The 26680-nt window shown below is 40.7% G+C and overlaps 1 protein-coding gene across 1 annotated transcript in view; it reads right to left on the bottom strand.

Annotated features, from left to right (window-relative positions):
* CAPN13 (calpain 13) overlaps positions 1 to 26680 on the bottom strand; it is an 83086-nt gene that overhangs the window by 50454 nt on the left and 5952 nt on the right. The window contains exons 2-3 of the mRNA XM_040225695.1: positions 5642 to 5870; positions 92 to 102 (exon numbers count right to left, since the gene is read on the bottom strand). Coding sequence (XP_040081629.1) covers positions 92 to 102; positions 5642 to 5839 — 209 coding nt within the window. The 5' untranslated portion in view covers positions 5840 to 5870. The remainder of the gene's footprint in view (positions 1 to 91; positions 103 to 5641; positions 5871 to 26680) is intronic.

The following is a 26680-nucleotide window of genomic DNA, read 5'->3' as shown; positions in this document are numbered from 1 at the left end:
CTGGCTCTGGGTAGGTGCCCTGTCACCACGTGGGCCGGGTGCACCATGACGGCAAGGGAGTGTGACAGGACTGGTGATGGGCAGCCTCCACCCCGGGAGTGACTCAGAATCACCCAGAAGTTTTGCAGATATGCAGGCTGCTGGATGTTGCCTTCCCACAACCTGTATTCAGTGGAGGTAGAGTTCAGGATCTGCATAGCTCCTCTGGTGATTCCAAGGCTCAGCAGGGCAAGAAGCAGGTTCAGAGAGGTTGAGTGATTTATCCTAGGTCACACAGGAGGCAGGCTGTGCATTAGACACTCCACCCACAGAGTGCCTTTGCCGTGGACCACACCAGCAGGCAGGGTCTTCAGTATTTTCTGATTCTGTGACATGGATTGGCCCTTTGAGGCCTCTGCAACATCATCCGTACAGAAGGAAGCTGTGATGGTTCATTTTATGTGTCAATTTGACTGGCTCACAGGGTGCCTAGATATTTGGCTATACATTATTTCAACGGAGTGCTTCCAGATGAAATTAGCATCTGAATCAAGGGACTCAGTAAAGGAGATTGCCCTCCCCAACGTGGATGGGCGCCATCCAATCTATGGAGGGCCTGAACAGAACAAAAGGTAGAGGAAGGGAGAATTCACCCCTTCTCTACCTGACTGCTGCCCAGGGACTGGGGATGACGTCATCAGCCCCACTGGTTCTCGGGCCTTCTCATGTGGGCTACACTATACCATCGGATCTCCCGGGTCTCCAGTTTGCAGAGAGCAGACTGTGGGATGTCTTGCCTCCATAACTACGTGTGCCAGTTCCTCATAACAGATGAAGTCACAGGCTATATCTGTGCAGTTACTATTGGTTATGTCCTATAGGAGATCTCGACCTCTCCCCTCTCTGCATCCACACCCACACCCATATCTGAAGTGGTACGGCATCAGGCACTCCCCTGCAGTCATCCTTGGAGGTGTCGTTCTAATGTGGCATCACTTCCTATGTTCTGGACAGTGATTCCTGTGTTCTTTTCAAGAGCTCCTCATGCCCTGCCCTAGATGGTTGCTGCTCTGGGATGGGGAAACACCAGGCTTAGCGTGCTGGCCTTCAGACACAGCCCCTTTCAGCCAGTGACCAGAGTTCAGGCAGGGCCAGGTGGCAGCGTCACTCCCTTTTCTATTTTTTGTTAGAGAACTTTGCTTTATTGGAATCAAAGTTCTTTGGTGCTGTGCTAATTGTCTGTTGCCGTGTTCTCTGTCTGTTGCCTTCTGTTACCTATTGTTAACCCCTTCCTTTCTGAGACAACTTAGGCTGGAACCAAGAGGAGTCACATCTAGTAAATGGTCCTTTCAGAAACTCTGCTCTGGTTTCTTGGAAGATGAATGTTGTCATCTGGGTAAGTGACATTCTGGGCTTGCCACAGGCCAGAATCCACAGTGGGGCTGGGTGCTGAACCCTGAACCTGTTTTGGGCCCACAGCCCATTCTTCAGGTGTGTAATGAACATGTTTTTCACTAAAGAATGAAGACAAAGATGAAATTTCAATCTCTTACTCTGACATATTGGTGACTCTGCTGTAAAGATCTGTATCTACAATTCTTTGCTTTCCAATACGGTAGCGACAAGCCATATTGGCTACTTACATTCAAATTAAATTAAATCCAGCTCAGCTGGTAAAGAACTCGCTTGCCAGTACAAAAGACATGAGAGACATGGGTTCAATCCCTGGATCAGGGAGATCCTCTGGAGAAGGAGATGGCAACCTACTCCAGTATTCTTGCCTGGAAAATTCCATGGACAGAGGAGCCTGGGGGCTACAGTCCATGGAGTCACAAAGAGTCAGGCAGGACTGAACATGCATACACAGCCTGATATATCGGCAACTCTGCTGTGAAGATCTATATCTACAATCCTGTGCTTTCCAATATGGTAGCCACAGGCTATATTAGCTATTTACATTCAAATGAAATTAAATCTTCAACACCTCAGTCGCACTGGCCACATTTCAATTGCTTGATACCAACATGTGACTAGTGGCTCCTGTCTTTGCAGAAAGGACATTTCCATCCTCACAGAAAGTTCTTTTGGATGGTGCTGATCTATTGAATGAGGATAATATCATCTGGGCTTCCCTAGTAGCTCAGATGGTAAAGAATCTGCTTGCAATGCATGAGACCTGGGTTCGATCCATGGGTTGGAAAGATCCCCTGGAAAAGTAAATGGCTCCCCACTCCAGTATTCTTTCCTAGAGAATCCCATGGACAGAGCCTGGTGGGCTACAGTCCATGGGATTGCAAAGAGTCAGACACCACTAGCGACTAACACACACACAGACAATATCATCTTCCTCAGAGGCCTGTTGTGGCAATTAAATGAAATGCTGTATGTAAGTTGCTTAGATTAATACTTAGCATAGAGACATGCTTGACAAATGGAATTTGATATTATTCATGAGATAAAATTTTTAGAAGAAAGTGACTCTACCAAATTTAGTTCAAGGAAATCTCATATAGAGTCTCTGAGTACAGGTGTAATTCTCAGCATCTCTCTTCCTGAGGCTGGGGTTGCAGGAAGCATTGAGGAGGATGAGGAGTTGGGTCCTTTCATCGCCTTTTGCTCTGGGCACAGTCACAGGCATTTATGGAATCTGACTGCCTGCTGGTCGGGGGGAAGGGAGGGTCTGGGGAGTGGGTTACTGATTCCTTAAACCCAGAAAAGCTGAAGGAAGCAATGGGAGGAGCTTCTATGGTAGCAAAATGGATCAGGTTTAATTGTTAGAGAGAGAGGAGATAAGGAGGAGGAAGAGGTAGACAAAACGAGAGAGAGAACATAAATTACATGAGAAACAACCTTTCTTCTTCGTGTAGAAAGCCAAGCCTCATTTCATGTCCCTGACTCTCGCTCTGTTGCTGAACCTACCAAGCCTGAATGAGTACTTGAGGTAGGATGATATCCATGCTGGTTTGGCGGTTGCCTAGAGTATGATGCTTTCCCATCGTCTAGAAAACACAGAACGCAGAAATGGCCTAAGGAGACTTGGTGCCACCTCAGCTGCTATATACCTGAAGTTTAGGGGATGCCAGTCAGGTCTCTGGCCAGGCACTGAGCAAGCTTTAGATTGGGAGGCACCCGTCTAACAGAGATAGACAGCAGAATGTGAGAGGAAAAGCACCCTGCACACTCCCTGCCAGCCTCCTCTGGGCTCCCCAGATGGTTTCCTCTGACCCACATTTCTCCTTAAAAGTGTCGCTGAAATTGGCTGAAAACTGGAGCTGAGATGACTGGACAGTGAAAGCCCAAGGAATCCTAAGGGGTGGCCCCTGTAGCTGCTACACTATGCCATCCCTCTCAAATTAATCGGAGTAACAATAACTAGTGTTTAGTAAGTTCTGACAATGTGCTAGACAATGTTCTATGTATTGTCTTCATTTATTCCTTAAAATAATCTTGTTAGGCATTGGTACCATTTTTATCCTCACTCTTTTCACCTAAAAAATGAAAAGAAGGGCAGAACATAGACAGAGATTGATTCCTGGTTACTCAGACAAAGCAGGAGATTCTATTGATGCACAGGATATTATTAGTAGCAAACAGGAGCCTAAAATACAATATGAGGGAAAGTGCAGTATGGGGAGGAGGGGGTGCTTCCCAGTTGGCTCAGTGGTAAAGAATCCGCCTGCCGATGCAGGAGATGCCGTTTCAATCCCTGGGAAGATCGCCTGGAAAAGGAAATGGCAATGCACTCCAGTATTCTTGCCTGGAGAATCCCATGGACAGAGGAGCCTGGGGGGCTACATACAGCCCATGGGGTCACAAGGAGTCGGACGTGACAGCAACTGAAGATGCAGGCACATAGTATGTGAAGTTAGAGATTTTAGTTTAAATCCTGCTCTTTCCCTAACTAAGTCACATTGTGCAAGTCACATCACCTGTCTGAACCTGTTCCCTCATAAAACTGGGAAAGAACAAAAAACAGAGAGAGAGAAGACATATGGAAAGCTCTGAAAAATACAAGTGTTGAGTGCTGCCAGTTGTGATAAGGGATACAAAGAAATATCCACACATACATTTTAAAAGAAATGTGGGAATGAAAATTGATCCCCTGGCAGAGTTTTTGGATGGATAAGCTTTTGGGTGAGAAGAATGGGAGTAAAATGTACTTGGCCCCTGGCTGCCTCTGGCATGGGTTCCTGGAATGATTCTGTGTGAGTCATTTCATTTCTGTTTGCCTCAGTTTCTCCTTGACCCCAAAAGACATCACAAGTTGAGATGTTGCTGGAATTGGATAATAAAAAACTCAATCCTTTCTAAATAAAAATGTTATAAATTCTTCAACACTATAAATATAGTCTCCCATCTATTGCTCAGTACCTTGTGAAAAAAAAAAATTCTAAAAGAATCTCATCTGAAAATAACAAAGGAAGGAAAAATATAATCCTTCCAAGCTTTAAATAGAGTTCTCTGCTCAGTTCTCCTTAGGAGTGAAGTCCAGAAGGGAGTCATTGGGGACTTATTGCTTCTGGCTGGAAAGATGGATCCTAGAAGTTTGAAGCACCCTCATCTTAACTAAGCAGCATCCTCAACCCCATCAGATCCCTACTCACCTTCGCCTTCCCCAAAGCTACAAATCGGTCCTGAATTAGGACAAGAGATGGTTACTCCTGGGTTTATGTCTTGTTCCGTCATCAGAAAACACCTATTCTGTATAACCTAACCTGGCTTCATTGAGTGTGTTCCACAGAGTGCTTGGGTTTCATTCACATTCAGTAACCCCGGTGATATTATAATCATTAGCTTCCTAGACATTATACTGTACCCTCTTGTTTTAGGTTCTGCTGTCTGCTTTTGGAAGCATGAACAGGATGTTTGAGCATCAGTGCCCTCAAAATGGTCCTTAGCCAGGTCCTCTGTATCATTGAAAATGACAGCATGAGAATGTTTAGTGGACTGAGAAATTTCCCTTGGAGCTTCATGTCCTGAAACTGAGATGGTTCTAGAAAAACCAAGAGGGCTCACTTGGCTGCAAGATGGAGTTAGTGGTCATCTGTTGGGGTGGGGGAGTCAGGGGGTTTGAACATTGCCACAAAATATCTCTTTAATTTACAACTGATGTCTAAAACTCTTTTATAGGTGATCAGCCTTTACAAGACTAAAAATACAAATACATGTGAGAGAGGCAAGGCAATTGTTGAAATTCATCCTATTGAACAAGTGATTGACATGTTATCTTCCCTTTGAGTAAATTCTAACTAGAAAAGAAAAAAGAAAAAGACAGTGATACCTGAACAGAATAGAGTGATGAACACTGACAGAGGGGCTCGTTTATGGAGATGGAAGAGACCCTACAACTACTACTACAATCCTCATACCTTTGCTTCCCCATTTTTTATGTTGGAATCCTGAGGCATGTAACCTAGTGACATGTTGTGTTAGAACTGTGTTTAAACCCAGGGGTCCTATTTCCTGGTATAGAGTCTTTCCATCCCACTGTGGATGTAACACTGTAGCTGAGGGGATCAGATGAATTTCAGTCTCCTTCCAATTTGGTTTGGGCCAGCCCTGAAAACCAGGTTTCAAGTCCATCCTTTCAGTGGGAAGTACCATGGCAGACAATCAGAGGGCCCAGGAGCTGGGCATGTCCCTGGTGGGGAGTTTCACTCACCTTTGGCCGCATCCAGCTTAGGTTGGAGAGGTTTTTTCCCTTGAGGAGCTGCAGACCTATGGAATAAGTCTCGGCAGGGAATGTCTCATCCTCAAACAGCAGCCCTCTGTTTAGGCAATGATCCCACAAGGAGTAAAAGTCCTGCTCCTTGAATTTGATGATGGGGGTCTTGGCTGGAAACTGCTGGTTGTGTGCCATGATTCTTCCTAGAAGAGGTATCAGATCTTTCCTTTGGGTGAGAAAAAGAGGTATTTTTAGAGATAAGCTGTCAGGTACTTTGCATCACTGGATGTGAGCCCTGGAAGGCATTCATATGTCTGCCACCTTCACAAGTGAGACTGGAACTAGGTAAGTTCTGTCCCTGTGGACCCAGCCAGTTGGTGGGGGGCAAGCCCAGACTAGAATCCAAGAAAACTTCCTTCCAGGTCAGTTTTCAATCTGCCTACTGAAAAGCTTTTCAGGATGCTTTTACACGCATGAGAGACTATTTGTACATTAATGAACATTTATTGAGTACTGACCTTATATTGTCACTCTGCTTATTTAACTTATATGCAGAGTACATCATGAGAAACGCTGGACTGGAAGAAACACAAATTGGAATCAAGATTCCCGGGAGAAATATCAATAACCTCAGATATGCAGATGACACCACCCTTATGGCAGAAAGTGAAGAGGAACTAAAAAGCCTCTTGATGAAAGTGAAAGAGGAGAGCGAAAAACTTGGCTTAAAGCTCAACATTCAGAAAACGAAGATCATGGCATCCGGTCCCACCACTTCATGGGAAATAGATGGGGAAACAGTGGAAACAGTGTTAGACTTTATTTTTGGGGGCTCCAAAATCACTGCAGATGGTGATTGCAGCCATGAAATTAAAAGACGCTTACTCCTTGGAAGAAAAGTTATGACCAACCTAGATAGCATATTCAAAAGCAGAGACATTACTTTGCTGACTAAGGTCCGTCTAGTCAAGGCTATGGTTTTTCCTGTGGTCACGTATGGATGTGAGAGTTGGACTGTGAAGAAGGCTGAGCGCCGAAGAATTGATGCTTTTGAACTGTAGTGTCGGAGAAGACTCTTGAGAGTCCCTTGGACTGCAGGGAGAGCCAACCAGTCCATTCTGAAGGAGATCAACCCTGGGATTTCTTTGGAAGGAATGATGCTAAAGCTGAAGCTCCAGTACTTTGGCCACCTGATGCGAAGAGTTGACTCATTGTGAAAGACTCTGATGCTGGGAGGGATTGGGGGCAGGAGGAGAAGGGGACGACCGAGGATGAGATGGCTGGATGGCATCACGGACTCGATGGATGTGACTCTGAGTGAACTCCGGGAGATGGTGATGGACAGGGAGGCCTGGCGTGCTGCGATTCATGGGGTCGCAAAGAGTCGAACATGACTGAGCGACTGAACTGAAGTGAACTGAACTGAACTGAGCTTATACCAGGCACTTTTCTGAATGCCGGTAATTCAAAGATAAATATGACATGATATTTATCCCCTGGAGGCTCGTTATCAAGTGGCAAAACATATTAGACATTTCAACAACTAGCTATCGTTACAGAAATGGTCTACTTAAAAATGTGTAAAAAGTCCTGTCCTGTGGATATAAAGAGGGGGAGCTAGGAACTGCCAAGAGATGTTTCTCCCACGAGTTCTCACCCTGCAATTGGCCTTGGGGGAAAAGAATTTTCCAGGTGGAGAACTGGTAGGTAGATTAAAATTAAAAAAAAAAAAGTCCCAGGACTTCCCTGGTGGTCCAATGGCTGAGACTTTGTGTTCCCAATGCAGGGGGCACGGGTTTGATCCCTGAGGAGAACTAGATCCCACATACCACAGCTAAGACCCAGGACAGCAAAATAAATAAATAAAATAAATATATATATTTTTAAAGTCCCTCCAGTGTCTTGAGTAGCAAGTACATGGAAGACCAGGAGTTGGATTGGAAAGGTCATGGGTGTTAGATGGAATGGGAGCAGCTGGAGGGTCGGTGGAGTTGGGGGTTGGGGATAAAGAATGTTGCCAGACAAGGCTAGGAAGGTAGGTTGGAAAGCTGGATTGTTTTTGTTTTATACCCTTCAAGTGCTGCAGGGCCATTGAAGATCTGTTTGCAGGATTATGGAGCAAGTTGGAGTTCACGTGGCGGAATGGAGAGGGTCTGAGACGGGGCGGAGGTTGGAAGGCTGCTGCATTTGTCCTCGGGAGGGTCAGTGTTACGGCAGTGTTCATGAAGATGGTGGAGAGATAGATTCCAGAGTCATTTTATAGGTAGAATATATAGGGCTTGATATATATCATATCTACATATGTAGAATATGGGGATGTGGGGTAGGAAAAAGAAAAGGCAGTGTGATGAACAGTCAAATAAGTTTTGAGTTTGCTTTCTGCTCTCACCACCTACATATCCAGTTCTGCAATCGTGAGTTAGTATTCAACCCTGTGAACCTATTTCTCCACCTGTACAGATTAATGATACCAATCTCAGAGTGTTTATTGCTGTATTGAATGAGGTTGGACCTAACAGACTGAATAATGCTCAGTCACTTCAGTTCAGTTCAGTTCAGTCACTCAGTCGTGTCCGACTCATTGCGACCCATGAATCGCAGCACGCCAGGCCTCCCTGTCCATCACCAACTCCCGGAGTTCACTCAGACTCTTCAGTTGCGTCCAACTCTTTGCGACCCTGTGGACTGTAACCCACCAGGCTCCTCTGTCCATGGGATTCTCCAGGCAAGAATACTGGAGTGGGTTGCCATGCCCTCCTCCAGAGGATCTTCCCAACCAGGGGATCAAACTCATGTCTGCCTGCATCTCCTGCATTGCAGATGGATTCTTTACCCACTGAGCCACCTGGCAACAGTAGGCAGCCAATAAATGCCAGTGTCCTAACTTCTCTGAAGAGAAGTCAAGGAAGTCTGGGTTTTCTTGTTCAGGAAGCTACAGGGGTGTAACTGATGCCATTTAACAAAATATGCATCACATCCTCCATCTGCTAGACAAGCTGGCTTGGACCTGAATCCACACTTACTAGCTGCGGGACTTGAAAAGCCTATTTAGCTCTTAAACTAGTACTTTTCAAGCTTCTTTGACCAGAGTCTGTTAAGGTGACACAAAAGACCCCAAGGTTCATATGCCCTATCCATACCTACTTCACAGTGAAAAAGCAATCAAATGATGACAAAGAACTAGAGAGGAACATGAATGAACAACTCATAAAGAAAGAATATGAGCTTATAAACAAGATTTTGGATCACAGAAAAAATATGCAAACAAAAAATGATTTATAATTTTCTTACAGTTAATATATTAGTATATTACAAATTATTTAGATAACACAAATAAATACACAGAATAGCACCAATGAAGTATCACTGCACACACATATTTAGAGAGAATTATATAATCAATTGCCTAATAAATGAAGTAAGAATAATTTATATGTGAACTACTAGGTTGGACCACATGAAGCAAATATGGGCAATTTTATTTGGTTTAGTCCTGTATGATATATATATTTCTTCATTCTAGTTCTTGGAAAATAACAGGTGAAAATATGTCAGTGTACCTCACCACTCACTATAGGGTTAAGAGGAAAACCTACAACAGATTATGTAAGAGTGATAAAGCTGAAATAACAGTCAGGTACAATTCAAGAACAAGAAAACAATAATAGAATTTGGTTTCCAAGTAAAGACAAGGCAATGACACCTGATAAAGGAGAGTTGTGAAAATTGTGGGTCTGCCAACGCTGCACATGCTTAGGGATGGTGGAACCAATACAGCACCGCCAAGCCATTGACCTATGATTATGGGACTATTCTTAAGCAGCTCTTAATTCAGCTAAAAATGAGTCAGAAGAGTTTGGCTTGACTTTTCCACGAGAATCTTTAAAAAAGGCTTTATGTTTGGGGATCAGATCCAGGCTCATCTGCAGGGCCCTTACTGCCCACTACTGGGCAGTGGGCTGGGTAGCTTTAGGAATCGCCCTTCTAAGACTCTCTTTCCTCTTTTGTGAAATGGAGATGACACTAATACACAAGCTATAGAGTTGTGTTGAGACTCAGATGAAACCATGCTTGCTGAATGTTTAGCACTGACTGGTCAACAGAAGCTGGTCGCTGAACAGTGGGTATTAGCATAATTAACATTATTGTCATTTTGGCCGTGAAAGGGCATGCAGAGTCACACACCCTGTAAGAGGAGGACTTGCTCTTCTGGATGATGGGCCAGGCCCAGAAGGGCCAGCATGGGTAAGGGTCAGGAGTGGCACACCACACCCATGTCCTTGGCTTTGCCACTGCTCTGTATCCACTAACCACGAGTGCAGTGAGGAGGGAGAAGACTGGGGGCCAGGCGGCAGACCTGGTTCCATTGCCGCCTGGCCCCGTTGCTGGTGGAGGGAGGAGAATACTGATGGGAAAAGAGAATAGGCTGGAAGGGAGCCTCCATAGGCACAGATATCACACCTACTGGGTTCACCTTCTTGCTCTCTGAATTGGTAATGGCTTTGCCAGGGAAGAGCCTGTAGACTTGCTTTCTTGGACATAAAGGGTTTACAGAACTTGACAACATCTCCCTTTTGCGTGCAGTAGAAAAGGCCAAACAATATCCCCACCTGTCACTTTGGCAAGGACTCTTTGGCTAATTCCTTTTCTTCTATATCATACTTGCTTCACGTTGCAAAATAAACAAAGGCAGGAGAAGATTCAGCTATCTTAGAAAGAAAAAAAGAAAGGCCTACCTGATAGTCAGAATATACCTAGTCTTGCTGCTGCAGTATCTTATGGATCTCAAAATGAAAATGGCACCGGAGAAGCTAGAAAAATGGCAAAAAGAGTTGAAATCAAGTTCTTTTTAAAAACTGAAGTATAGTCGATTTACAATATTGTGTTAGTTTCAGGTGTACAGCAAAGTTTTTTTCAGACATATATGTGTATATATATATACATATATGCATGTTATTTTCCAATATAGGTTATTATAAGATATTGAATATGGTTCCCTGTGCTCTATGTTTATCTATTCCTCAGTGTTTATCTATTTTACATATAGTAGTTTGTATCTGTTAATCCCATACTCTTAATTTATCCTTCCCCCTCTGGTAATCATAGGTTTGTTTTCCATGTCTGTGAATCTTTTCTGTTTTATATATATTCACTTGTATTAATTTTTAGATTCACATATAAATTATATCATATTTTTCTTTGTCTTATTTACTTTTTTAGTATGATATTCTCTAGGTCCATCCATATTGCTGCAAATGGCAATATTTTGTTGGCTGAGCAATATTCTACTGTATATTTATACATCTTCTTAAACCATCTGTTGATGGGCACTTGGGTGCTTCCGTTTCTTGGCTATTATAAACAGCACTGCTATGAACAGTGGAGTACATGTATATTTTTGAATTAGAACTTTCATCTTTTCCAGATATAAGCTCAAGAGTGGGATTTCTGGATCATATGGTAGCTTTATTTTTAGTTTTTTACTGGTTTTCATAGTGACTGTACCAATTTACATTGCTACCAACAGTTTACAAGGGTTTCCTTTTCTCTGCACCCTATCTAGCATTTATTATTTGTAGACTTTTTAATGATAGCCATTCTAACATAAAGAGAAGATAGACGAAAATTAAAAGACTTCAGAAGAAAAAAAATGTCCCAAAGTTAAATGACTTCAGAAGATTCCAACTCAAGTTTTTATTCTGCCCCTTATTAGTCATATGAGCCCAAAGACGTTTTCTAAGCACTTAGAATTTCAGTTTTCTTTTCTGTCAAATGGGTACAATGATACTTTGCTGAAAAATAAAATGAAAAGATAGGTGGGACAAGATATAAATCATGAACCATTATACAAAGATATTAATTTCTTATTTCTCTGACTCCAATAAGCTTGTCCTAAACTTTCATGCATTTCTACCACTCAGAGATGGATAGCTGTAAGAATACATGGGCTTCTTTAGTGGCGCAGATGGTAAAGAATCTGCCTGCAAGGCAGGAGATGCGTGTTCGATCCCTGGGTTGGGAAGATCCCCTGGAGGAGGGCATGGCAACTCACTCCAGTATTCCTTCCTGGGGCATCCCGTGGACAGGGGGCTACAGTTCATGGAGTAGCAGAGTCAGACCCAACTGAACAACTAAGCACAACACAGCACAGCCAAAGCCTTTAAACTTTACAAACAATTGCATTTGTTAGTTTTTAAAATAGGCCATTTTGATATATATGAGAATAGAGCTACCCTGTGTTCGAGGTCAGGGGCAGCGGCCGAGAGGAGCTGCCCCGCGTCCGCGGTCAGGGGCGGTGGCCGGGAGGAGACACCCCGCGTCTGAGGTCAGGGCGGCGGCCGGGAGGAGACACCCGGTGTCCAAGGCCAGTGGCGGCCGGGAGGAGACACCTCCCGCCCGAGACCAGGGGCGGTGACCCTGAGGAGCCACCCCAGGCCCGAGGCCAGGGCCCGCAGCCGGGAGGAGCAACCCGAGGAGTGGTGGCTGTGCAGGCACAGGAGGGCCTAGAGGAGCTATCGCACGCTGAAGGTCAGGAACGGCGGCGGTAAGGAGATACCCATCGTCCAAGGTAAGGAGCAGCAGCTGTGCTTTGCTGGAGCAGCTGTGAAGAGATACACCACGCCCAAGGCAAGAGAAACCGAAGTAAGATGGTAGGTGTTGCAAGAGGGCATCAGAGGGCAGACACACTGAAGCCATACTCACAGAAAACTAGTCATAATCACACTAGGACCACAGCCTTGTCTAACTCAATGAAACCAAGCCATGCCTGTGGGGCAACCCAAGACGGGCGGGTCATGGTGGAGAGGTCTGATAGAACGTGGTCCACTGGAGAAGGGAATGGCAAGCCACTTTAGTATTCTTGCCTTGAGAACCCCATGAACAGTATGAAAAGGCAATATGATAGGATACCAAAAGAGGAACTCCAGGTCATTAGGTGCCCGATATGCTACTGGAGATCAGAGGAGAAATAACTATAGAAAGAACGAAGGGATGGAGCCAAAGCAAAAACAATACCCAGTTGTGGATGTGACTGGTGATAGAAGCAAGATCCGATGCTGTAAAGAGCAATAATGCACAGGAACCTGGAATGTCAGGTCCATGAATCAAGGCAAGTTGGAAGTGGTCAAACAAGAGATGGCAAGGGTGAACACTGACATTCTAGGAATCAGCGAACTAAAATGGACTGGAATGGGTGAATTTAACTCAGATGACCATTATATCTACTACTGCAGGCAGGAATCCCTCAGAAGAAATGGAGTAGCCATCATGGACAACAAAAGAGTCTGAAATGCAGTACTTGGATGTAGTCTCAAAAATGACAGAATGATCTCTGTTCGTCTCCAAGGAAAACCATTCAATATCACAGTTATCCAAGTCTATGCCCAACCAGTAATGCAGAAAGCTGAAGTTGAACGGTTTTATGAAGACCTACAAGACCTTTAAGAACTAACACCCCAAAAAGATGTCCTTTTCATTATAGGGGACTGGAATGCAAAAGTAGGAAGTCAAGAAACACCTGGAGTAACAGGCAAATTTGACCTTAGAATGCAGAATGAAGCAGGGCAAAGGCTAATAGAGTTTTGCCAAGAAAATGCACTGGTCATAGCAAACACCCTCTTCCAACAACACAAGAGAAGACTCTACACATGGACATCACCAGATGGTCAACACCGAAATCAGATTGATTATATTCTTTGCAGCCAAAGATGGAGAAGCTCTATACAGTCAACAAAAACAATACCAGGAGCTGACTGTGGCTCAGATCATGAGCTCCTTATTACCAAATTCAGACTCAAATTGAAGAAAGTAGGGAAAACCGCTAGACCATTCAGGTATGACCTAAATCAAATCCCTTATGATTATACAGTGGAAGTAAGAAATAGATTTAAGGGCCTAGAAAATGCAAAAAAAGCAAAATGGCTGTCTGGGGAGGCCTTACAAATAGCTGTGAAGAGAAGAGAGGTGAAAAGCAAAGGAGAAAAGGAAAGATATAGGCATCTGAATGCAGAGTTCCAAAGAATAGCAAGAAGAGATAAGAAAGCCTTCTTCAGCGATCAATGCAAAGAAATAGAGGAAAACAACAGATTGGGAAAGACTAGAGATCTCTTCAAGAAAATTAGAGATACCAAGGGAACATTTCATGCAAAGATGGGCTCAATAAAGGACAGAAATGGTATGGACCTAACAGAAGCAGAAGATATTAAGAAGAGGTGGCAAGAATACACAGAAGAACTGTACAAAAAAGATCTTCACGACCCAGATAGTCATGATGATGTGATCACTAATCTAGAACCAGACATCTTGGAATGTGAGGTCAAGTGGGCCTTAGAAAGCATCACTAGGAACAAAGCTAGTGGAGGTGATGGAATTCCAATTGAGCTGTTTCAAATCCTGAAAGATGATGCTGTGAAAGTGCTGCACTCAATATGCCAGCAAATTGGGAAAATTCAGCAGTGGCCACACGATTGGAAAAGGTCCGTTTTCATTCCAATTCCAAAGAAAGGCAATGCCAAAGATTGTTCAAACTACCGCACAATTGCACTCATCTCACATGCTAGTAAAGAAATGCTCAAAATTCTACAAGCCAGGCTTCAGAAATACGTGAACCATGAACTCCCTGACGTTCAAGCTGGTTTTAGAAAAGGCAGAGGCACCGGAAATCAAATAGCCAACATCCGCTGGATCATGGAAAAAGCAAGAGAGTTCCAGAAAAACATCTATTTCTGCTTTATTAACTATGCCAAAGCCTTTGACTGTGTGAATCACAATAAACTGTGGAAAATTCTGAGAGAGATGGGAATCCCAGACCACCTGACCTGCCTCTTAAGAAATCTGTATACAGGTCAGGAATCAACAGTTAGAACTGGACATGGAACAACAGACTGGTTCCGAATAGGAAAAGGAGTATGTCAAGGCTGTATATTGTCACCCTGCTTATTTAACTTCTATGCAGAGTACATCATGAGAAACGCTGGACTGGAAGAAACACAAGCTGGACTCAAGATTGCCAGGAGAAATATCAATAACCTCAGATATGCAGATGACACCACCCTTATGGCAGAAAGTGAAGAACTAAAGAGCCTTTTGATGAAAGTGAAAGAGGAGAGTGAAAAAGTTGGCCTAAAGCTCAACATTCAGAAAACAAAGATCATGGCATCCGGTCCCATCATTTCATGGGAAATAGATGGGGAAACAGTGGAAACAGTGTCAGACTTTATTTTGGGGGGCTCCAAAATCACTGCAGATGGTGACTTCAGCCATGAGATTAAAAGACGCTTACTCCTTGGAAGAAAAATTATGACCAACCTAGATAGCATATTCAAAAGCAGAGACATTACTTTGCCGACTAAGGTCTGTCTAGTCAAGGCTATGGTTTTTCCTGTGGTCATGTATGGATGTGAGAGTTGGACTGTGAAGAAGGCTGAGCGCAGAAGAATTGATGCTTTTGAACTGTGGTGTTGGAGAAGACTCTTGAGAGTCCCTTGGACTGCAGGGAGATCCAACCAGTCCATTCTGAAGGAGATCAGCCCTGGGATTTCTTTGGAAGGAATGATGCTAAAGCTGAAACTCCAGTACTTTGGCCACCTCATGCGAAGAGTTGACTCATTGGAAAAGCCTCTGATGCTGGGAGGGATTGGGGGCAGGAGGAGAAGGAGATGACCGAGGATGAGATGGCTGGATGGCATCACGGACTCGATGGATGTGACCCTGAGTGAACTCCGGGAGATGGTGATGGACAGGGAGGCCTGGCATGCTGCGATTCATGGGGTCGCAAAGAGTCGGACAAGACTGAGCAACTAAACTGAGAAGCTATGTCAGTTCAGTTCAGTCACTCAGTTGTGTCCAACTCTTTTTGATCCCATGGACTGCAGCACACCAGGCTTCTCTGTCCATCACCAACTCTCGGAGCTTACTCAAACTCATGTCCATTGAGTTGGTGATGCCATCCAACCATCTCATCCTCTGTCATCCCCTTCTCCTCCCGTTTTCAATCTTTCCTAGCATCAGGGTCTTTTCCAATGAGTCAGTTTTTCACATCAGGTGGCCAGAGTATTGGAGTTTCAGCTTCAGCATCAATGCTTCCAACGAATATTCAGGACTGATTTCCTTTAGGAATGACTGATTGGATCTCCTTGCAGTTCAAGGGGCTCTCAAGAGTCTTCTCCAACACCACAGTTCAAAAGCATCAATTCTTCAGCTCTCAGCTTCCTTTATAGTCCAACTCTCACATCCATATGTGACTACTGGAAAAACCATAGCCTTGACTAGATGGATGTTTGTTGGCAAAGTAATGTCTCTACTTTTTAATATGTTGTCTAGGTTGGTCATAGCTTTTCTTCCAAGGAACAAGCGTCTTTTGATTTCATGGCTGAAGTCACCATCTGCAGTGATTTTGGAGCCCCCAAAGATAAAGTTTCTCACTGTTTCCATTGTTTCCACATCTATTTGCGTTGAAGTGGTGGGACCAGATGCCATGATCTTAGTTTTCTGAATGTTGAGTTTTAAGACAACTTTTTCACTCTCTTCTTTCACTTTCATCAAGAGGCTTTTTAGTTCTTCGCTTTCTGCCATAAGGGTGGTGTCATCTGCATATCTGAGGTTATTGATATTTCTCCCAGAAATCTTGATTCCAACTTATGCTTCATCCAGCCCAGCATTTCTCATGATGTACTCTGCATAGAAGTTAAATAAGCAGGGTGACAATATACAGCCTTGACGTACTCCTTTCTCGATTTGGAACCAGTCTGTTGTTCCATGTCCAGTTCTAACTGTTGCTTCTTGACCTGCATACAGATTTCTCAGGAGGCAGGTCAGGTGGTCTGGTATTCCCATCTCTTGAAGAATTTTTGACCGTTTGTTGTGATCCACACAGTCAAAGGCTTTGGCATAGCCAGTACAGCGAAGTAGATGTTCTTCTGGAACTCTCTTGCTTTTTTGATGATCCAACGAATGTTGGCAATTTGATCTCTGGTTCCTCTGCCTTTTCTAAATCCAGCTTGAACATCTGGAAGTTCTCACTTCACGTATTGTTGATGCCTGGCTTGGAGAATTTTGAGCATTACTTTGCTAGCATGTGAGATGAGTATAATTGTGCAGTAGTTTAAGCATTCTTTGGTATTGCCTTTCTTAGGGATTGGAATGAAAACTGACCTTTTCCAGTCTGGTGGCTACTGCTGAATTTTCAAATTTGCTGGCATACTGAGTACAGCACTTTCATAACATCCTCTTTTAGGATTTGAAATAGTTCAACTGGAATTCCATCACCTCCGCTAGTTTTGTTTGTAGTGATGCTTCCTAAGGCCCACTTGACTTTGCACTCCAGGATGTCTGGCTCTAGGTGAGTGATCACACCGTCATGGTTATCTGGGTCATGAAGATCTTTTTTGTACAGTTCTTCTGTTTATTCTTGTCACCTCTTCTTACTATCTTCTGCTTCTGTTAGATCCATACCATTTCTGTCCTTTATTGTGCCCACCTTTGCATGAAATGTTCCCTTTGTAACTCTAATTTTCTTGAAGAGATCGCTAGTCTTTCCCATTCTATTGTTTTCCTCTATTTCTTTGCATTGATCACTGAGGAAGGCTTTCTTATCTCTCCTTGCTATTCTTTGGAACTCTGCCTTCAAATGGGTATATATTTCCTTTTCTCCTTTGCCTTTAGCATCTCTTCTTTCTTCAGCTATTTGTAAGGACTCCTCAGACAACCATTTTGCCTTTTTGCATTTCTTTTCCTTGGTCATGGTTTTGATCACAGCCTCCTGTACAACATTATGAAGTTCCATCCATAGTTCTTTAGGCTTTCGTCTATCAGATCTAATCCTTTGAATCTATATCACTTCCCCTGTATAATAGTAAGGGATTTGATTTAGGTCATACCTGAATGGTCTAGTTGTTTTCCCTACTTTCTTCAATTTAAGTCTGAATTTGGCTATAAGGAGTTCATGATCTGAGCCACAGTCAGCTCCTGGTCTTGTTTTTGCTGACTGTATAGAGCTTCTCCATCTTTGGCTACAAAGAATATAATCAATCTGATTTCGATATTGACCATCTGGTGATGTCCATGTGTAGAATCTTCTCTTGTACTATTGGAAGAGAGTGTTTGTTATGATCAGCACGTTCTCTTGGCAAAACTCTGTTAGCCTTTGACCTGCTTCATTTTGTTAGCCTTTGACCTACATAAGCTATGTAGACTATGAAATATCATAATCTCACGAACACTCATGATCCTACCACCAAGGTTATGAACACACCAATACTTATGAAGGTATTTGTGCTTTCCTTTCCAAGAGGAGGCCAAAACCAGAATGTTGTATTTATCATTCTCTTGCTTTTATTGAAAAACAGGTTTATCACATATTTATGCATTTCTATATTGAATTATTTTACTTTTCCTTATTTTTCAGCTTTTAAAAATTATAGAGAGGAGTTCCAGTTCCTTTATGGCAATGTAAGAAGCCCCCTATACAATCTACCTGTCCTCCTGATTATAACTGTAACTATAACCTCTGGAAACAATAAAAACTGGGAATCTGAAAACAAAAGCTGGCAAATTGTACAGGGGAGTCAAAACTTGGAGAAGAAACAAGCAGGAGGGTGAATTTTCAGGTCTTTGATTTTTCCCTCTCATACTTTTGCCATGAGGACGGGGCTCAGTCATCAAGTGTCCCAGTACAGATAACTGAAGCTTTGATGGACACCCTGCTGTTTTTCTGGGAAAGGAATTCCTACAGACCTTGGGGGAAAGACACTAGGGGAAAGAAGCTGAGAAGAGAGGGCACCAGAGAATGAGACTGTCTAATTATGTTAGCAAGCTTGCACTTGTATTAGCCTAACCTATCTGTATTATAGATGTGTGGTCCAGAGCCAAATCAGTACAGCAGAGCTTTAAAGAAATAAATTGATATTTGAGTCACTTTCCACAGAAGGTGAGCTAGAATGTATACTCTGAACTTAATAAAATTGATTCCTGCTTCTAAAAATAATCAACATTCCCCAGAAGATTATAACAGAACACAAAATCTACCCAACATAACATCCGCTTTGTCCAGAATATAATCTCAAACTTCTCAAAATGAAAGAACGAAGAAAAGCTGACTTATTTACAAGAGAAAGCACAACTGGCAAATGAGAATGTCGCAATGATTTAGATGTGGAAATTACAAAGAAAAGGTTTTAAAGCAACTACTAAACTATGCTCCATGAAATAAAGGAAAACACACTAGAAATGAATGATAAGGTAGGCAATCTCAATAGAAAAACAGAAGTTATTAAAAAAAGGAAACAAATTGAAGCTAAATTTTGAGTTGAAAAATATAAAATCTGAAATAAAAACTTCACTGGATGGGCTGAAGAGCAGAAGGAAGGTGACAGAGGAAAGAATAAGTGGAATGAGGGAAAAGATCAATAAAAAGTATCCATCCCAAGAACAGACTGAATAAAACATTGAAAATAAAGTAGAATATAACCACAGGGAGACACATGATGTAATATCAACATGTCTGATTTATGTTTAATTGAAAATCCAGAAGGAGTGGATCAAGATATCAGGGCAGAAAAAGTACCTGAAGAAATAATGGCCCCAAACTCCCCAAATTTGATGATAAGTTTATGAACTAGAGAAGCATGCAAAGTCAAGAAAACCATAACCATCATAATCAAGCTGTTGAAAACCAAAGATAAAGAAAGAAGTTAGAGAAAAGAAAGAAAAATTCTTGAAAGAAGTTAGAGAAAAATAACACATTAAACAGAAAGGAAAAATGGAGACAATACTGACAAATTTCCTATCCAAAGTCATGGAGGACAGAAATCAGTGGAGTAACTTTAAAAGGCTGAAAGAAAGAAATGTCAACCTAGAATTCCATATCCAGTGAAAATTTCAAGAATAAAAATAAAGACATTTCAGATAAACAAAAATGAAGAGACATCATGCAGAGACATGTCTCAGAAGAAATCATAAAAGAAGTAATAAATAAATAATAAAGAACAGTAATAAATCATAAAAGGGAGTAATAATAGGGAAAACTGAATTTTCAGAAGTGGTATATAGTAAATATCTTAATAAATATATAAGACTATTTTTCCTCTTAAATTCTTTAAAATACATATGTGTATAAAGCAAAAATTATAACATTATCGGGAGAGATTTTAAATATATGCAGGTATAATTCATATGATAACTATAACATAAGGAATAGTGGAAGGGAATTAAAGGGATGCATATGGTTGCAAATATTCTGCATTTTAGAATGCAATGGTACAATAGAATGAGAAAGGTTAAGTATGTGCACCCGAATTCCCAGACAACCACTAACAAAAAGAGATATACCCAAAATCCAATAGGCAAATTAAAATGGAATACAAACACATATTCAAATAATCAACAGAAATCAATTAAAGTGGAAGATGGATAAAACAAGTAAAATAGACCTAAATCCAACCATATTAATAATTAAATGTTAATTTAATTCCAGTAAAAGTCAGAGATTGACAGTAAGACTAAACTATTTTCTGCCTGTTAAAGACATACTTTAAAGGCAAAGCCATAAATAATTTGAAAAAAAATGGACAAAAAGAAATATAAGTGGACAAAAAGTAATCATAAGAAGGCTGATGTGAATGTTTTTAGTAGATTGATTAGTCAGACTTCATAACAAAGAGTGTTACCAGGGATAAAATTACCAGGGACATTTAATATTGGTAAAAATACATCAGAAAGAAATAAAATCATAAATGTGACCTAATAATAGAAACTGAAAATATATAAATCAAAACTTAACAGAAGTAAAGGAAGACAGGAACAATACCACAATTACAGTGAAATTTCAGTGTGCATTTTTCATCATCTAGTAGACAAACTAGACAAAAACATTAGTGAAACAGAATATCTGAATAACACAATCCATCATCTCAGTCTAATTGACATACATACTACTTTATACATATAAACTGTAGTATATACTTTCTTTGCAAACATATGATACATAATCACCAAAATAAACAATATGCTGAGCCATAAAACACTATTATTTCCAAGGATCGAATCTCATAGAGTAGTCTCGAACCACAGCAGAATTAAAATTAGAAATTAATAACAATGTTTAAGAAAACCCCAAATATCCAGAATTAAACACATTTCTAAATAATCATGAGTCAAAGGTGATATCATAAGGGAATTAAGAAAACTCAAAAGAAGTAGAAGGCAGTAAATAAAGACAAGAGCAGAAATGAATGAAGGAGAAAAACAGTAGAGAAAATGAACAAAGCAAAAGCTGCTTCTTTGAGAACATGAACAGAATTGACAAACCCAAAGTCAAATGAGGAAAGAACAAAAGAGTGAGAACACAAATCACCAATATCATCACTGATAAGAGTTCTTTCTCATCACCGATCTTATAAACATTAGAGATCTCTATGGTTTTTCCAGTGGTCATGTATGGATGTGAGAGTTGGACTGTGAAGAAGGCTGAGCGCCGAAGAATTGATGCTTTTGAACTATGGTTTTGGAGAAGACTCTTGAGAGTCCCTTGGACTGCAAGGAGATCCAACCAGTCCATTCTGAAGGAGATCAACCCCGGGATTTCTTTGGAAGGAATGATGCTAAAGCTGAAACTCCAGTACTTTGGCCACCTCATGCGAAGAGTTGACTCATTGGAAAAGCCTCTGATGCTGGGAGGGATTGGGGGCAGGAGGAGAAGGGGACGACTGAGGATGAGATGGCTGGATGGCATCACAGACTCGATGGTTGTGAGTCTGAGTGAACTCCGGGAAATGGTGATGGACAGGGAGGCCTGGCATGCTGCGATTCATGGGGTCGCAAAGAGTCGGACACGACTGAGCGACTGAACTGAACTGAACTGAAGAGATACTATGAGCAAGTTAAGGCCAACAAATTTATAAGTTATATGACATGGATACATTTCTTGAAAAATATAAAATAAAAATATAAATTTACCAAAGTTGACAGGAAAAGAACCTAAATAACCCTATATCTAATCAAGAAACTGAATGTGTTATCAAAAGCTTTCCTCCAAAGAAACTCTCAGACTTAGGTGGTTTCACTAGTGAATTCTATTATACTGTCAATGGAAAATAGCACTAAGACTATAGGCTTCTTCAGAAATGAGAGGAGAAGGGAAACAGTGCTGAATGTATTTCGTCAGGACAGCATAACATTGACAACCAAGCCTTGTGAAGGAATCCACCCCCACCTTGCCCCTCACCGAATTATGAATCAACATCCCTCGTGACCAGAGATGGCAAAGATCCTTAAAAATTTTTAGCAAACCAAATCCAACAATGTAAAAAAGAAAAAAGGGTAATACATCAAGACTAAGTTGAATTTATTTTAGGAATGTAAGATTGGATTAACACTTAAAAAAATCAGTGCAATTAACCATATTAAAAGGCTAAAAAGAAAACCAATAATTGAATTAGAATTATTTCACAAAATTCAACATATATCTATGATAGAAACTTTCAAAGGAAAGTTACCTAGAAAAAGTAGGTAACCTCCTCAAACTGATGAAGGACATCTATGAAAAACCTACAGCTAAAATCATACTTAATGATGGAAGAGTGTATTTTTCCCTTTTGATCACAATCAAGGCAAAGATGCCCACTGTCACCACTTTTAGTTAACATTGTACCAGAGGTCCTTGCCAGTTCAATAAGAAAATGAAAAGCAAAAATATTGGAAAGAAAAAAAAAAAAGATCAGAAAGAAGAAAAAAATGATCCCTATTTGATATTTGTATTTCAGAAACAAAATCTACAAGATAACTATTAGAATTAATAATTGAATTTGAGGTCGCAAGATACAAGCTGCAAACAATAGGAAAATAGTAGCATTTTATTATATATGCTTGGGGAAAATTTTAACTAAAAACATCCAAGCTTTCCATATCAAAATTATAAAATATTGTGACAAGAAATTAAATAAGACCTAAATAAACAGAAAGATAGATCAGGTTCATTGATTAGATGGCTAAGTATTACAGTTATTCCAAAAGATTCAATAAAATCCCAACCAAAATTCTAGCATGCTCTTTTTTTAGAGATTAATAAGCCTATTCTAAAATTTGTATCTAAACACAAAAGGCCTAGAATAACCAAAGAATTTTTTAAAAGGAAAACATTGGAGGATTTAGCCAACTTAACTTTAAAACTTGTTATAAAGATGCAGTATTGGCAAAAAGACAGATGAATAGATCAACGTGGCAGAGTAGAGAATCCAGAAATAGACCAAAACATATGTGGTCAATTAATTTTTGTCCAGATTCCAAAGCAATTCAACAGGGACAGAAATGTATTTCAAAAACTGATGCTAGAGCAACAAGATATTCACTTAGGGAAAAAAAGTAAACACAAACCCTTCCTTCATACAATACACACAAAATCCAATCAAAAAGATCACAAGGATATTTTGGAAGAAAATATAAAAAATATTTGCAATCTTGGGGTCTTTCATACACATAAATATTAACATTATAAGAAAAAAAATGGATAAATAAAATTTCATCAGAAGTGTAAAAGACATCATTAACAAAAATGCAAACCATGACCAGGAGAAAAATATTCATATGAAGCACATATGTTAGGCAAAGGACTTGTATCAGTTCAGTTCAGTTGCTCAGTTGTATCCGACTCTTTGCGACCCCATGAACCACAACACGCCAGGCCTCCCTGTCCATCACCAACTACTGGAGTTTACCCAAACTCATGTCCATTGAGTCAGTGGTGCCATCTAACCATCTCATCCTCTGTCGTCCCCTTCTCCTCCTGCCCTCAATCTTTCCCAATATCAGGGTCTTTTCAAATGAGTCAGCTCTTCGCATAAGGTGGCCAAAATATTGGAGTTGCAGCTTCAACATCAGTCCTTCCAATGAACACCCAGGACTGATTTCCTTTAGGATAGACTGATTAGATCTCCTTGCAGTCCAAGGGACTCTCAAGAGTCTTCTCCAACACCACAGTTCAAAAGCATCAATTCTTCAGCTCTCAGCTTCCTTTATAGTCCAACTCTCACATCCATACATGACCACTGGAAAAGCCATAGCCTTGACTAGATGGACCTTTGTCGGCAAAGTAATGTCTCTGCTTTTTAATATGCTATCTAGGTTGGTCATAATTTTCCTTCCAAGGAGTAAAAAAGTGTCTTTTAATTTCATGGCTGAAGTCACCATCTGCAGTGATTTTGGAGCCCCCAAAAATAAAGTCTGACACTGTTTCCACTGTTTCCACATCTATTTCCCATGAAGTGATGGGACCAGATGCCATGATCTTCGTTTTCTGAATGTTGAGCTTTAAGCCAACTTTTTCACTCTCCTCTTTCACTTGCATCAAGAGACTCTTTAGTTCCTCTTCACTTTCTGCCGTAAGGGTGGTGTCATCTGCATATCTGAGGTTATTGATATTTCTCCCAGCAATCTTGATTCCAGCTTGTGCTTCCTCCAGCCCAGCGTTTCTCATGATGTACTCTGCATATAAGTTAAATAAGCAGGGTAACAATATACAGCCTTGATGCACTCCTTTTCCTATTTGGAACCAGTCTGTTGTTCCATGTCCAGTTCTGTTGCTTCCTGACCTGCATACAGGTTTCTTAAGAGGCATGTCAGGTAGGCTGGTATTCCCATCTCTTTCAGAATTTTCCACAGTTTATTGTGATTCACACAGTCAAAGGCTTTGGCATAGTCAATAAAGCAGAAATAGATGTTTTTCTGGAACTCTCTTGCTTTTTCAACGATCCAGCAGATGTTGGCGATTTGATCTCTGGTTCCTCTGCCTTTTTTAAAACCAGCTTGAATATCTGGAAGTTCATGGTTCACATATTTCTGAAGCCTGGCTTGGAGAATTTTGAGCATTACTTTACTATCGTGTGAGATGTGTGCAATTGTGTGGTAGTTTGAGCATTATTTGGCATTGCCTTTCTTAGGGGTTGGAATAAAAACTGACCTTTTCCAGTCCTGTGGCTACTGCTGAGTTTTCCAAATTTGCTGGCATGTTGAGTGCAGCACTTTCACAGCATCATCTTTTAGGATTTGAAATAGTTCAACTGGAATTCCATCACCTCCACTAGCTTTGTTCATAGTGATGCTTCCTAAGGCCCACTTGACTTCACATTCCAGGATGTCTGGCTCTAGGTGAGTGATCACACCATCGTGATTATCTTGGTCATGAAGATTTTTTTTGTACAGTTCTTCTGTGTATTCTTGCCACCTCTTCTTAACATCTTCTGCTTCTGTTAAGTCCATACCATTTCTGTCCTTTATTGAGCCCATCTTTGCATGAAATGTTCCCTTGGTATCTCTAATTTTCTCTAAGAGATCTCTAATCTTTCCTAGTCTATTGTCTTCCTCTATGTCTTTGCATTGATCACTGAGGAAGGCTTTCTTATCTCTCCTTGCTATTCTTTGGAATTCTGCATTCAAATGGGTGTTTCTTTCCTTTTCTCCTTTGCTTTTCACTTCTCTTATTTTCACAGTTATTTGTAAGACCTCCTCAGAGAGCCATTTTGCTTTTTTGCATTTCTTTTTCTTGGGGATTGTTTTGATCCCTGTCTCTTGTACAATGTCACGAATCTCTGTCCATATAGTTCATCAGGCCCTCTGAATATATAAGTAAAGTCGCTCAGTAGTGTCCGACTCTTTTCGACCCCATGGACTGTAGCCTACCACGCTCCTCCCTCCATGGGATTCTCCAGGCAAGAGTACTGGAGTGGGTTGCCATTTCCTTCTCCAGGAAATATATAAAGAACTCATAAATAAAATAATAAAAGGAAGATAATCCATTTAAAATGATCAAAAGATTTGATCAGACATTTTACCAAGAAGTATACAAAACCAGGCAATAACCAAAATGAAAAATGTTCCACATCTTGTCAGTTAAATGGACATTAACACCACAATGAGATACTACCATACATGCAGTAGAAAGACTAAAATTAAAAATATTGACTTTACTAAGTATTGGTGAGGCAAAATGGAATGGCTGGAACTTTAACATACTATTGGTGGTATGTGAAATGATATGTCTACTGAGTGGGATTTCTGGGTTTCACTTGTGCATATATTCAACTTCACTACATATGCCTCAGTATTTTCTAAGGTTGTTAACAATTTATAATCTCACCAGTGATGTAAAAGAGTTCCTGTTGCTCTATCTCCTCATTAATGCTGCATATTGGCAGGATTCTTATTTGTATCCATATGATGGGAGCGAAATGGCAACCCCTTGCAGTCTTAATTTATTTATGAAATTACTGGTAGACCGAGCATCTTTCAAAATGTTTATTCTTGCATTCCCTCTTATATGAGATGAATATTCACATCTACGCCTATTTGTCTGTAAGTTATATTTTTCTTATGGACTTGGAGGCATTCTTTATTTACTCTGGATATTTCTATTTTGTTGGTCATATGTGTTGCAAACGTCTTCTCCCAGTTGGTGGTTTATTTTTTTACCTCCTTTATAATGTCTTTGGATGAATAGAGATATTCATTGTATACAAATATAAACATGTTATGAATCTTTGCTTAGAAGTTTAACTTTTATAAATTGAGCCATATGTTAATTCTTATGAGAACTTAATTTTAAGAAACTTTGTGAGAGTTTCTCTTTATAAAAACAGGAAGTTCACTTGTAATTTACACATTCATTCCCCAAAGTATTGATTAAAAATTTTTGTGGCCCTATAATAATGTTTTTAAGAAGTATGATATTCACAGCAAAACTCTGAAATGAACTTGTAAAGAAACACTTTGAGTACTTAGGAAATGGTGCATGTTTTTCTAGAGGCAAATAGTGCCTTACCAAAATCAATCATTTAACTTTCTCGTTCTTTTTCTTTTTTGTTTAATTCTAACATTAGACTACCAGCTTTAGAATAATAGAATACCATGTATATAATTGATTTATATACATATAGACAGATAAAATATATTGATTTTTAAAAATTGTTCAATAAAAATCATCCTTTATTCCTTATATACAAGATGGTAAAATCAAGCTAGACTGAGTAGGTTGTATGTATCCTGTAGTAT

Source organism: Oryx dammah, unplaced genomic scaffold (assembly GCF_014754425.2).
Source record: "Oryx dammah isolate SB20612 unplaced genomic scaffold, SCBI_Odam_1.1 HiC_scaffold_25, whole genome shotgun sequence".
Classification (NCBI taxonomy): Eukaryota; Metazoa; Chordata; class Mammalia; order Artiodactyla; family Bovidae; genus Oryx; species Oryx dammah.
This window is presented reverse-complemented; position numbering and strand designations above follow the sequence as displayed.